The 13,559-nt window shown below is 42.4% G+C and overlaps 1 protein-coding gene across 11 annotated transcripts in view; it reads right to left on the bottom strand.

The window, feature by feature from the left end:
* COL4A4 (collagen type IV alpha 4 chain) overlaps positions 1 to 13,559 on the bottom strand; it is a 135,498-nt gene that overhangs the window by 56,173 nt on the left and 65,766 nt on the right. For all 11 annotated transcript variants that reach the window (XR_007154992.1, XM_047872283.1, XM_047872288.1 and 8 more), the window contains 5 exons: positions 11,537 to 11,701; positions 8,464 to 8,553; positions 7,333 to 7,496; positions 2,546 to 2,618; positions 1,264 to 1,370 (listed from right to left, as the gene is read on the bottom strand). Coding sequence is in view for 10 of the 11 variants with exons in the window: in XM_047872283.1 (XP_047728239.1) it covers positions 1,264 to 1,370; positions 2,546 to 2,618; positions 7,333 to 7,496; positions 8,464 to 8,553; positions 11,537 to 11,701 (599 nt within the window). In the remaining variant the exon portion in view is untranslated. The remainder of the gene's footprint in view (positions 1 to 1,263; positions 1,371 to 2,545; positions 2,619 to 7,332; positions 7,497 to 8,463; positions 8,554 to 11,536; positions 11,702 to 13,559) is intronic.

The raw sequence follows: 13,559 nt of genomic DNA, 5'->3' as shown, positions 1-13,559 counted from the left end.
AGATAGTTCCTGAAGCGGGAGAGTAAACAAAACAGGGATTGCCAAATCTAAGGCAGACTTCGTTCATGATTATCATGATACTTGATATCAGCTGAAAGATGAGAGAGACTTCTGACCATCTACCCTGGTTTGACTTCCAGGCTTCTCTTACTCACATACCATCTGTCTGAAGGAGCGCCTATAAATCAGAAGTTAGTCCTTCTCTATTACAACACTGTTGATGGCAGGCAGCACAGGCTGGTGAAAGCAGCACATGCTTTGGCATAAGACAGACTGGGGTTTTCCCTGCGGTGTAGTCTACTTGACAGATAGGTGACCTTGAGTAACACACCCTCGGCCTCCATTTCCTAGGATAAAACGTGAAAGCGGATTGCTCTTCGGAAAACTGACGATGTGGGGGCGCCTGGGTGGCTCAATCGGTTAAGAGTCTGACTCTTGGCTTCGGCTCAGGTCATGATCTCATGGTTCGTGGGTTTGAGCCCTGCATCGGGCTCTGCAGCTGGTACCATGGAGCCTGCTTAGGATTCTCTCTCTCTACCCCCTCTCTCTCTGCCCCTCCCCAGCTCTCTCTGTCTCTGCCTCTATCAGAATAAACTTAAAAAAAAAGAAAATTAATGATGTGAATAAAACATAATGTAGGCATCCAAACATGCCTCATGTACCCATGATACTTTAAGTTCCTAAGCCCAGGATCATGTCTCATTGTCTTTTCTTACGACCTCTGTTACCTCCACATGGTCTCCACCCAAATCATGTTTGAAAAATGCAAAAAATATCATTTGTCGGTGGGGTTTTCCATCAACTAACATGTCAGTTCAGATTTGCACCAGTTCACCCTCTCTTGTTTGCCACTTCCCCTCACGTGCTTCTTCACCTGGGGACAGAACTGAAGGTCATCATCAGGACCTGTGTTCTATACTCCTCCCTACAGAGTTAACTGAACAGGCCTGCAGCCACTGGGGGCTTTGTAGCTAGATACAAGGGACCCAGAAATAGATAAACACCATGATAATGATACAAAGACCAAAGACGGGACAGAAAGTCATGCCGTGACTCAACTGTCACTCAGGATTTCAGACCATCTGCAACTATGCCACACCTTTTGTAACAGTCATCTTTTTCTGGCAGTCAATGGAAGGTGACTCTGATTCACAGCACACGACACTTTACTGAATTACAGTTTTAAATTGAGAAGGGGAAAACAGATGCTTTGTGACCATATAAGGAAATGAAACTCTACAGCCAAAGAAGAATTATACATACCGGGGGTCCCGGATCCCCCCTTTCTCCAGGAAGTCCATCCCGGCCATGTTGTCCCTGTTGCCCTGGAAATCCTGGGAGCCCATCAGGACCCCTTTCTCCTTTCTGCCCTGGGAATAAAGGCCAAAAGATATTCAAGCCCTTCTGAGCAGCTGGGTGAAGTAGAAGGAAACACAGGACAAAAGGTAAAAGCAATGACCTTGCCTCCAGGTGGGCCGGTAGAGACTCCCCTGAGTGTCTCCATTGACTAAAAGTCACGTAAAGACAACCACACAAAAGTCATAGGGAGGAAACACAACTGCCAAACCCACAGGATCTCTTATCTGGGGAGAGCTCTGCCGAGGAGGTTGTGTAAGGAGGCACCAATCACATGGCCGCTGTGTGTGTGGTGCCCAACATGGTACTCCATCCCCTAGCAGTGGTGAATGGGGAGTAGTCCGTGGCTGCACGCTTGCCCCAGTCTAGGCCAATCTTTCCAGAATTGTTTTGTTTTTCAAACTGGAGCTGAGAAGGTAGAGCTAGCTCTCTTCCTTTTTGCAAGAACTTAGAGCTTCTGCTAGGAAGGGCAGTCTACCCACACAGCCCAGGGAAAGCTAGTCTCGGGGAGAAAGGCAGATGGTGCAGTCCCCTGGACCCAGCTGTCCTGGGAGACTACGTCTAACATTTCAAATTTTGTTTGGCTGAGTCAATAATGTTTTCTAAAACTACTTCAAGCTGGGTTTCTGTCATGACCAAAATAGTCTTGATGAACACAGGATGCCATAACGCACTGAAAAACTGGTAGGCAGGTCAAAGGAGGTCTTGTGTCAAATCCAAGTTCACAGTAATGAAGATTTAAATAGGTGGCTAAAGGAGCATCTATATTTTCAAATCAGAGATAGAGGATTTGAGGTTCCACATTCTCACCGCTCTGTGAAGGTCAAGGAATATTATTTTTTATTTTAGAGACAGAGAGAGAGAGAGCACAAGAGTGCACAAGTGGGGTAGAGGGGCACAGGGAGAGAGAGACAGAGAATCTTAAGCAAGTTCCACGCTCAGTGCAGAGCCTGACACGAGACTCGATCCCATGATCCTGGGATCATGACCTGAGCCAAAATCAAGAGTTAGTCACTCAACCAACTGAGCCACCCAGGAGCCCCGGGCCAGGAATATTTTTTTAAGCAATCTGAACAATCCTGTGTCTTGTTATAAAATTGATCTGTGGTCACAGGGAAATGAATACAAGATGAAAGTTCACCTATCATTCATAAAAATGGCAGGGAGCTAAGTGATTGACTAGACTCACCTTTCACTCTTGACACAACCATGTCTCCCTTTTCTCCTTTACTGCCAAGTGGTCCTGCAGCACCGGGTTTTCCCTTGGTGAGAAATAAGAGGAATGAATCAGTTTAATTTTGATGGGTCAAAAGTTATTCACCTACATCTAATCTCTCTCTTCTTTCCTTCTAAATCACCTGTTCCAGATTCTGGTGTGGTACCCTTGGTATCACTCTCTTCCTTACCTTCTAAGGTGGGTCCTACCTTATAAAACTGAAGGTCTTGACCTGCATTTAGAAGCTTGTGGAATCTGGATAAGGTCTGTACCAGATTCAACAGAAGCATCTATCATTATCAATTTCCTGGTTTTGGCAACGTACTATGGTTATGTATGCTATCATCGGGGATGCCGGGTGAAGGGTCCATGGGAACTCTGCGTGATTGTGTAACTTCTTTGAGTCTTAACATAAAATTTATCTCAACATAAAAATTTATAATCAAATTTTTTAATTTTTTTTAACGTTTATTTATTTTTGAGACAGAGACAGAGCATGAATGGGGGAGGGTCAGAGAGAGAGGGAGACACAGAATCCAAAACAGGCTCCAGGCTCTGAGCAGTCAGCACAGAGCCCGACGTAGGGCTTGAACTCATGGACCGCGAGATCATGACCTGAGCTGAAGTCAGACGCTTAACCGACTGAGCCACCCAGGCGCCCCCTATAATCAAATTTTTTAACTATCTTGAGCATTTTAATAGAATGAGGAGTAAAGAAGAAGGTAGGTTAACCACAAGAGCTGCCACTAAAGCCAAAGGCAGAAGTTTAGGGATAAGCTTGTGATATTGAGGGCAACTGATGGGCAAGAGGAGGGGAAAATAAGAACCATGGTTACACGGTTGATATATTTCCTCTATATAGCAAGTAAATAGCTGATTTCACTGATGGGCTCATCATCTTTTGACCTCAACACTGCTCTGAGACTCACTGTTTGGGTCATGGTTTTATATACGTATTACTGAATATTAAGCCATGTCAACAATCTGGAAACCTACCATCAGCATATTAGAGTGGCCAAGCATCATAGTAAATACAGCTACAGAAACACTATACATAACTTAAGGTTACTTATCAGATGACCTTGAAAGTCAAGAAACACAGATAAGAATTTAGACGGAGGTAAAAATGACTGAGAAGACCGTTTACTTTTCCCACACAGATGCCACCTTGCCTTATTTTCATACAATCTAACAAGTTCATGCAAGCTTAACCTGCTTAACTGGCACTTTATAAGCAGTTAACTACTAAGAGGAGAAGGTAACAGTGGAGATCAGTATGATGGCAGCATTAGGTAATAAGAATGAAGAGGAAGCCAAAACCGTATGCAACAGGCATAAAAACCCAAATGGCAAAAATGCTTGGGAGCCATCTGGTGTAGAAAAAAAACAGTTCCACACACCCACTTAACTACCCCCCACCCCACCCCCGCCAGGGGCGTCACTGTAGTACAGCATCCCAGGTAACGATGTCTATGTGACATCAAAAAGGCGGGTGGAACAAATTTCTCAGTAGAAAGAGCTGGAATAGACAGAAAAGGAACTTTAGAAATCGCAAAGTGCTAATATGGGTTGAGTGTTGCTTAAATGCTTATTTTTCCTGTATGGACTAAGTCATAAGTGACAACATGACAGGTCCAAAGTATATGAGACACAGTGTTCAGCCCAAGAGGCAGATAATGAAAACGCCCTTCCGATGGATAAACTATCAACACATAAAACCATTCATTTGGCACACGAACCAGTTTCTCTCCAGAAGGAGAATGCCAGTGGAATGCTTAATAAATGAGACCTTGGTGTCCCGGGAGTCTGAGCCGCTCCTTAGTTAGCCATTGAAGACTTAGAATGTACTATAAATTTCTCTAATGCTGCGCAGATATAGAATATTCAGCACTAGAGTCAGATCTCAGACTTATTTGAGCTAGTGAGAAAAAAAAAATAGATAACCAGCACTGGTTTTGGATTTCACTAGAGAGACATTCACTGACAATCTACAAAGGGCCAGGGAGTACTGAGAGTAGCAAGGACACAACAGTTAACAGCAGACCGTCTTGCCTTCATGGCACTTAGACTTAGATTCTTAGTGAAACAAAGGTTGAATCCAAGAGATTCTTGGGGCAAAGGTTCCCAGCAGCTTTGGGATCAAGGCTACTTGTCATTATTCCAAGACCTGAGATCATTAAATACATGTGTTAATACAACAACAAAGTCTCAACAGCAACAAAACAAATTCCTCTCTGCCAGCCGTGTAACAGTTGTTTAAAACATGGTCTAGATCAGGAAGTTGAGCCACAGATGCCCACAGGGGCCGTGCCTAGCAAGGGAAGCAGATGGATAGACAGCGCGGAGCCAGGAGCACCCAGCCCTTCTACAGGCATTGTCACCTCTCAGCTCCTGGCAACTGTGGGAATGCACTGACCCTGTGTTAATGAACTTCCAATTTCTCAAGGGCCGCCATAAATCTTATTAATAATACAAAATAAAACACCATGAAGACAAAACCAAACAAGCCAGTAGGTCAGATTTAGCCCATGTCAAGTCCATGACCTTTGGTTTGCTCTACAACTCATCAGGGGCAGTGACCGTGCTTGATCACTGGTGTATCCCTTACAGCCCTCAGAATATGTTGCTGAACTGACTTCTTACCCCATTGTTATGTCCATTTTATAAATGAGGCACTGAGGCTCAGGAAGACCGTAGAGCTTGCCAGTGTCAGAGTTGGGATTTGAAAGTGGATCCACGTGCCTCCCAGTCCCCATGCTTAACATGACAGCATCTTGGTAGGAAACCCCCAACCTCAGACTATGGCAATAAATACAAAGCTTTGTTCTAACCATAAAAAAAAAAAAAAAAAAAATGTAAAGAACCTAAACGCACTTTTGTGTTTTCTATTTGCCTACCAATCTGTGGCTTCTGAGGCCAGGGACCAGCTGCTGAGAGAGGACATGTCCGATGAAGTGAGAGCACCCACAGTGATTGTGTGTGGTTCCTCTGTGCTCTCTCTTTGTATCCATTCTTTTCCCCCAAACACTTTCCTTTCACAGTGCCTCGTGGTATAAGGATCTAGTCCCCAGCTGTAACCACACTGTGATGAACTTAATGCAGAGAAGTCATATGGACAGGATCATGTACAGAAAAAAAGACATCAGAAACATTACCTGTCCTAAGAGTAAGCCGTACAGCAGCCGAATGACATAAAGCTCAGCCAGGACAACCCTGGGCAAACTAGCAATTCACACTCAAAGAGGCTAGCCCTGAGAAGCAACTCAAGAGAAAGCCATAAAAATATTTTAGAATCAGTATCATCTTCTTAATGAAGGTACCACTATAAAAAATGACTGTGCCCAAATGCCGAATGGAAAAAGCAGACTATAAAATGCAAAGTGCTTAACAGCTGCGGCCGTGTTCATTCAACATACACGTATTAAGGAGTTAGCTTCTTGTCGAGCAGACTTTGTGAGTGTGTTTTGCAAGCGTATTGAGGGTGGTACCGAGAGAGAGCCTAATTGTCACCCTCACTTAAGGCTCTCAGACTGGAACCTTATTGTCATGGCATGTCCCAGGGAAAATGAAAAAGAGGACATTCAAGCTGATGGGTAGGCTCCAGGTCACCCCAGGATTAAGGCTCTTTGATAAAGAGGGGACAGGCAGGCTGTGTCCAGCCTCCAGAGTAATGCCCTTAGGGCCAGTGAGTTTCTTCTGAGGAGTCAAGTTGCTGAAAGGCTGTGCCTCAACTCGAGTCACTTGTAATGGTCAGCAGATGAGAACATTTTCAAAACAGATCTACTCTGTGGCACGAAATATCACATAAACGCTGACAAAGCCAATGTCTGTATCTCCACCTTGGACCTCGCATCGGAATCTCTTACTTGAATACCATCTCACTACCCTTCAACACCTTGACCTGCTTGACTGATTGGCACCTCAAATTTAAGATGGCCCCAGTGATACTTCCTTTCCCCACTCCACACCTACTCCTCACATTGGCTTCCCCATTTGGGTCTTATCCTTAACTTTGCTCCTTCTAATATCCCATGTCCAGCCCAACAGCCAATCTATTAGCACCGATCTCAAAACATATCGAGAATCTGATCATTTCTCGTCACACCCAGCACCAACATGCTAATTTGTCTACCATCGTATTTCACCAGGACTATGCAGCAGTCCTCCAGCCCATCTCCCTCCTTCCCTCTCCCCCTGTTATCTGTTCTTACCAGAACTACCATAGTGAGCCATTCGAAGCTAATGTCAGCCACAGAGCATTATGTCTGTCTCTTCTTAAAACTTTCCACTGGCTGTTCCCTGTCATCCAGAATAAAAGCCCAAACCCAATGCACCCACCAAACCCCGTGCTCCACAACCCCACATAACCTCCAGCCACTTCTTTGTCTTCATTTCCTCCAGCTTCTCCCCTCAAGCTACATTAGATGGTGATGGCCTTTATCATCATCAGCCATACGTACTCATCTATTTGCTACCCAGCATGCGTCCCTCCCAACCCCAGGAGTCCCCAGGAGGGTACAGACTGTGCTCTGCTCCCTACTGCATCCCCAGCACCTAGAATGACACATGGAACATAGTAGGTGCTCAATAAATATTAGCTGAATGAATGAATGAACATAGATAATTTTTTTTGGTCATTAATATATGTATAGGTTCAAAACATAACATATATATCATACTATAAGTCAGAAAGAGCTACAGTTGAATTTTATCTCTGTCTCTTTTAACTAGAAAGATTGTTATTGGTAAGAGCTACTCACTGGTGGTCCTGGAGATCCTTCAGCACCCGGAGGGCCTGGATGACCTTTCTCTCCAAGCCACCCAGGGAGCCCCAAGTCTCCCTTACTACCCTGCCTCCCAGGAAGTCCCGGAGGGCCTGGTGGGCCCATGGGACCAGGCTCACAGGCACAGAGCCCCGCGTTTCCTAGACAGAGGATAAAAGGCAGCTTTGTCATATTTCCTGCACAAAATCCCAAAAAGCCTTTACTAAACAAAACCAAGAATGAAAATAAGAACAAAAAGGGTGCGACGTACATGGTTCTTATCTCCCATAACTGATAACATGTGACATAGCAGGGGAGGGGCACTGTGTAGGGGTACCTAGGCATGGTCCACGTGGGGCAGGTGTATCATTTCTGGACAAATGGGGTATCTTGGGTCTTTAAATAAACTCATTCTGATAAACTGATACCCACTTTTACTGAAGGAACTTTAAAATAAGAAATCATATTTTTAAAAGTTTGAAAGTCTTTTATCTGGTTCCTGCTGAAGAAACAAAAAAACAAATCGGGTTAGAGCATAAACTCTAAACAAATAAAGAAACAAAATAATATGTGAAAAAGGATTACTGACTGCATTGCCTCTTACAACTGATAATTCACTACAATGCATTTTCTAATCATCAGGACTTTTAGTCGAAAAAAAAAGCCTTTCGGATGGTCAAACTCAGCTGTGTTTATGCTCTCATACCCACCTGTTCCAGATGGTCAGAAAGGCACCAAACAATTTACAGTGGAGAAACACTGAGACACAAACACTTGATGACATGGGGAAGTATGGACCCACAGAGAGAAAGTGAAATAAAAGATCAGTACTTTCTCATCTCTGCTTCTTTCAAGGAACAAAAAGCACCTCATGAAAAAAGTCACCACTCTGAGGCAAATTTCACAGCAGGCAAGGGTCTCCTTTAGACTCTCAGATACAAAGACTTGACTTTGGCTAGGTTCTAACCACATCATAAGCACGTGATGAAAAGGGGCACTCAAGGGGGTAACTAAGGTGCGTATCGCATCGAAGTGAAATGTTCCATTGCCCACTTCATAAATGCCTCCAACCCCCCCCCCCCCATAAGCTAGTGTCTTCAGGAAATCCTACCTTTGCTGCATACTTGCCTTTTTCTCCTTTCGAGCCTCTTCTTCCTGGAGGACCTGCTTTGCCTTTTATTCCTTGTGGTCCAGGGTGCCCGACACTACAATATATAACTTTACAGTGGGAAAGGGGGACGGGGCATAAGAGAAGCACTCAGTTTTTGTGAATGTCTTCCAAAGAACAAGTGCAAATGTCTCTTGCACTCTTATTTTCCCCTGAAGCCCACTTTCTTCCATTCATTTTCCAAATTTCTTTCTCTCTAATATAAGAATATATAAACAAATAGACCATACAATTGTCACGGCATGCTTCTGCTCCCACAACCATTGATAAAGCCATCCTAATCTCAACCCCAACTTAGTGGGTTGTAGAGAAAGGTGGACAAAAAAACAAAGACAATAGATAAACAACAAACAAACAAAAATAACTGTGCAGCAAACATCCTTTTCCCCTTCCATTATGAATAATTAACAAATTAAGAAAGCTCATAAAAGCAAAAATTCAGAGATATTCGATTAAGTGTGACAGATAAAACATAAACAATAAGTTCTTTATTCTCCCTGAATCCCAGTAAAACAGCAAACAGTAAAATAATATTATAAAAAGGTGTAAGCTCACAAGACAAAAAAAGGGGGGGGGGAGGTAAGGAAACAAAGCAAAAAGTGTAAAAGAACCTAGCAGACCCTGAAAAGCTGAATTCTAAGCAGGCAGTGGGGAAAGGGAACAAAGAACACAATTTACATGAGAAATCCCTCCCAAAGTTCAGGAATTGGTACCTTGAAGTAGAATGACAATGCCCCAAACAGGAGGACTGGTTAAAGAAACAATTTAATCATAAGATCCCCTTCTCAAGAATTACAGCAGCAACTATGGCCCCTCAGAATTGGAGGAAAGAGACAACGTAGCAAGAAGAAAACTTTGAAATAAAGTATATGATTTAAAAAGTAGATGAAGGAAAGCATTTCACCTCTAAAACATGAACAGATTGCTACAAAAGAAAACATTGAGAGGCTTCCTGGGTGGCTCCGTTGGTTAAGCATCCAGCTCTTGGTTTCTTCTGCCCAGGTCATGGTCTCATGACTTCATGAGTTTGAGCCCCACACCAGGCTCTGTGCTGACAGCATGGAACCTACTTGGGATTCTGTCTCCCTCTCTCTCTGCCCTCCCCTACTCACTCTCTTTCTCAAAATAAATAAACCTAAAAAACTTTTAAAAAAACATTAAAACAGAACAATAGCAACAACAAAATCCTTAGAAACGAAAGGAAAATTACTATGAAAGTAGAAACTGAAAAATTCTGGAGCAGAGATGTAAAGCTGAGTTGAGGGAGTCTACGAGAAAGTGTTACAGAAAAATAAGAAGGTGAAAAGTAATAAAGAAACATATATGGTGGATTCACTAATAGGCAAATATGTAGAATTCAGAAGGAGAAAACAGGGGGGAAATGGAGGAGAAAGTATCTTCAGGGAAACACTTCAAGAAATTTTTCCAGAAATGGAGGATCTGTGTTGGCTAGAACTTGCTCACTGAGCGCCTACGAATGAATGCAGATGTGCCCACACAGAGGCAAGTCGTTGTGAAATTGAAGGTCATTGGAGAAAAAAGAAAAATTCTGTAAGATTTCAGAGCAGAAAACAGATTTCAAACAAAGGATCAAGAATCTAAATGTCATTGGACTTCTTCAACTCTAGAAAACAATGGACAATGCCTAGAAAAATGTATTTCCAATCTAGAATTTTATATTCAGCCAAATTATCAACCAAATTCCACAGCAGAATAAAGGCATTTTCAGACAGATAAAGTATACTTTTTTCAGGATGCATGATGATGGATATATGAGATAGAAGTATGACAGAAATATGTGAATTGTAGGTAACAAGGGGACCCAGAGAGAGGGAGAAACAGAGACAGAGGGAAACATAAAGAGACACAGACAAAGAGAAAAAGAATTCCTGGTAAAGGAAGATTTCGAGACAGTGTCTGAGATGGCTTAAAATTGCAACCTGACCTAATTTGAACAGGTTAAAAAGCTCCAGGAGAGATTTATTCAAAGAGATAATACTGATAAAATATTTCATGAGTTAAAATGGAAATTTATACAATTCTAGATGGTTTGAGGTTAAATTCACAGTAGGCATATTGAAAAGCAAGCAAACACACACAAAAAAACCAAGACTACTCTTAACAAAATGGTACACTAGAAAAGTAATAACATACATTATTGGATGGCAGACCTGGTGAACAGCATTTATGTAACCATTCAGTGTAAATACTGAATACTTTTATGTAGTCAAAACTAAGAGAATAACTACGTTGAATAGGCTTTGGGAGTAGAAAATGTGCATATGTGTGGTGGGGAGGGACTGAACGAGAGCCAATTTCATCTTCTATGGAAGGAAGTGAAAAGATAAGTCTCAAAGTCAAGAATCAAGAAATTGCAATACAAGGTGGTGCCTGGGTGGTTCAGCCAGTTAAGCCTCCACTATGGCTCCGGTCACGATCCGCCCTTGGGCTCTGTACTGATAGGTGGAAGCCTGGAGCCTGATTCAGATTCTGTGTCTCCCTCTCTCTTTGCCCCTCATCTCCCCAAAAAAATAAACATCAAAGAAAGAAAGAAAGAAAGAAAGAAAGAAAGAAAGAAAGAAAGAAAGAAAGAAATACAAGCACATTTAAGGACACTAGAAAGGCAAATAAAAAAAGATTCCAATGACTTGTGCGAAGATAATTGCCCCTGGGGAGGAAGGAACAGAAGAAGGGGTTGGCTAGGATGGCAATTCTTCACAACAGGCTTCATAGAACTGTCTCTTACACCACCTCTATTTATATAACTCTGATAAAAATTAAAACGACATTGAAAAAATAGAAATTGTAGTAATTTACAAAACTCTATCATTCACACTTAAATCCTCAACCATATGCTTTAGCTGATGTGATCTCCAACATCAGTCTACTTTTTTGTATTATTAATAATACTAACTTGGCTCATGACATAATGGATAATGTTAAAAAATATTTAGAAAGTCACATTTTCGGAATGACACTGCAGATATCACATGCAACATAAATGCCAGTGAACGTGAATGAGGAGCACTTTACCATCTGATCCTGGAGGGCCCTGCAGTCCTGGAGCTCCAGGCAACCCAGGTGGTCCCGGGCTCCCTGGTTTCCCTGGAGTGGAATCAGCTCTCCCGGGGATACCGGCTGCCCCTGGAAATCCAGGATGACCAGGAAACCCTCCTGGCCCAGGGGGTCCCATCATGCCTCCAAGAGAAATTGAGAATGAAAACCACATGTATCTCTCAGAGTAAACAAACTTTTTTTTTTAAGAAGAAATCAAAATCCGTACATTCTTCCTTAGACTGTAAAAATTTTTAAAGGAAAAAAATGTATTTCAAAATTAACTTGATTTCCCAGCCATAAGAATACCTCACCTTCTTTGAAATAAGCCCACAAGTGGAAATTTTGAGGAATCGGATTTTCTTACTTTTTCCCTATTATTTAGGGTTATTGGAGGAAAAAACACATATTGTTTAATTAAAATTATTATTTTTTCAATCTTTCCACTTTGATATTGGTTAAAAATAATCTGGATGAACATATTAGCACATGTAGCAAATAAAAATATGGACTCACATATCATCTCCGTAAGATATAGAATACCATACCTTTCATAGCAAGGTAGGTTGGGGAGAGGCATAGAGGTGCTGTATTAGAACCTGATCTCTCTCTCTCCAGCCACACGTAATTACACACGCTCCATGAATGTTGAAATGTTCGGTGTGTTCAGGGGTCAAAGTGAGTAAAAGCTAAATCCTGCTTTCTTGTGACATCTGACCCTCTTACTGGGGGCTTTGGCTAAAGACAGCAGGAAGCCTTCCTGTGAGAAGCATCTTCTTTCTGAGCATGAATCTCTCTGTGGAAGATTATAGTTTCCAAAGATGGCTGCCATGGTAGCTCTCATCCCTCACACTCTTGTTCCCCTCTCCTTGAATGTGATGGGATTTTGTGATTGTTTGGACGAACAAAGTACAGCAGGAGTGATGCCATGTACAAAGACGATGGCTACGTCATTAAAGATGATTCAGCTTCTGCCTTGTGAGCTGAAATGCTTGAGATATGGAGCCACCATAGAAGCAATATCACTGCTCTGAAGCCACCATGCTCTACGGAAGCCTAAATAAGTACAGAGCCAGACAGAGAGGCCATGAGACTAAACAAAAGAAAGAGGACAGAGATGCCCAGCCAGTCCTCATGTGTCTGTTGCAGCCACATAATGGTGATGAACATCCCAATCTAGAATTGCTCAGCTTAGCCCTTCCTGAATTCTTGAACCACAGTGAGGGGTAATATGATGATTGGTGTTTTAAGCCACTAGGTTTTGGGTAATTCATTCAGCAATAGACAACAGAAACCCTGTCAGTAATCAGTAAGTAGCATGCTAACTAAATTAATGGCATTCATTACAGTGTGCATATATGCTGGGGCTTTGCATGTATTTTCAAACATTAGCCTTACTCTTGAAACAATCTTGCAAAGTTTGTACCTTATAGAGAAGGCACAGAAATTTAGACCAATAATAAATAACATGGCTAACGGCATTCTAAGAACTGTTTACATATTGCTTCCTTCAACCCTAACAAGAACTGCACTCTAAAGAGGAGAAAACTGAGGCACAGAGAGGTTTCGTAAATGCTTAAGACCACACCACTTGTATGTGGTAGAGCCTGGAATGTTTTTAGTCCATAGTGTAAACACGTAACTAGTTCAGCATACTACACTGAGTGGCACGGCTGGGATTCAGTCACAGGTATCTGACTCCAAAACCCTACTTATCTCATGGTAAATATTTTAGATGATTGTAAAATAAGCATAGCAAAGGCTATGAACATTGGTGTGCTTAAATGAAAGGTGTTACTGTTGACTTGGCTGTCAGCTTGTCTTCATGTCATTCCTAAGACTTGTCTCCAAACCTCCACAGTCACTGGATGCACCTGGATGCTACCTGGTGTCTTGCCCCAGTCTATGGAAAATGCTCGACCACTTTCCAACAGGGAAAATGGGCTACGGTGTATGGAATATAGCACCTTGAGCACCCACAAAATCAATTCAGTTGTGGCCA

This window comes from Prionailurus viverrinus, chromosome C1 (genome assembly GCF_022837055.1).
Source record: "Prionailurus viverrinus isolate Anna chromosome C1, UM_Priviv_1.0, whole genome shotgun sequence".
Lineage (NCBI taxonomy): Eukaryota > Metazoa > Chordata > Mammalia > Carnivora > Felidae > Prionailurus > Prionailurus viverrinus.
Note: the sequence above shows the minus strand (reverse complement) of the source record. Positions and strands in the feature narration are given on the sequence as shown.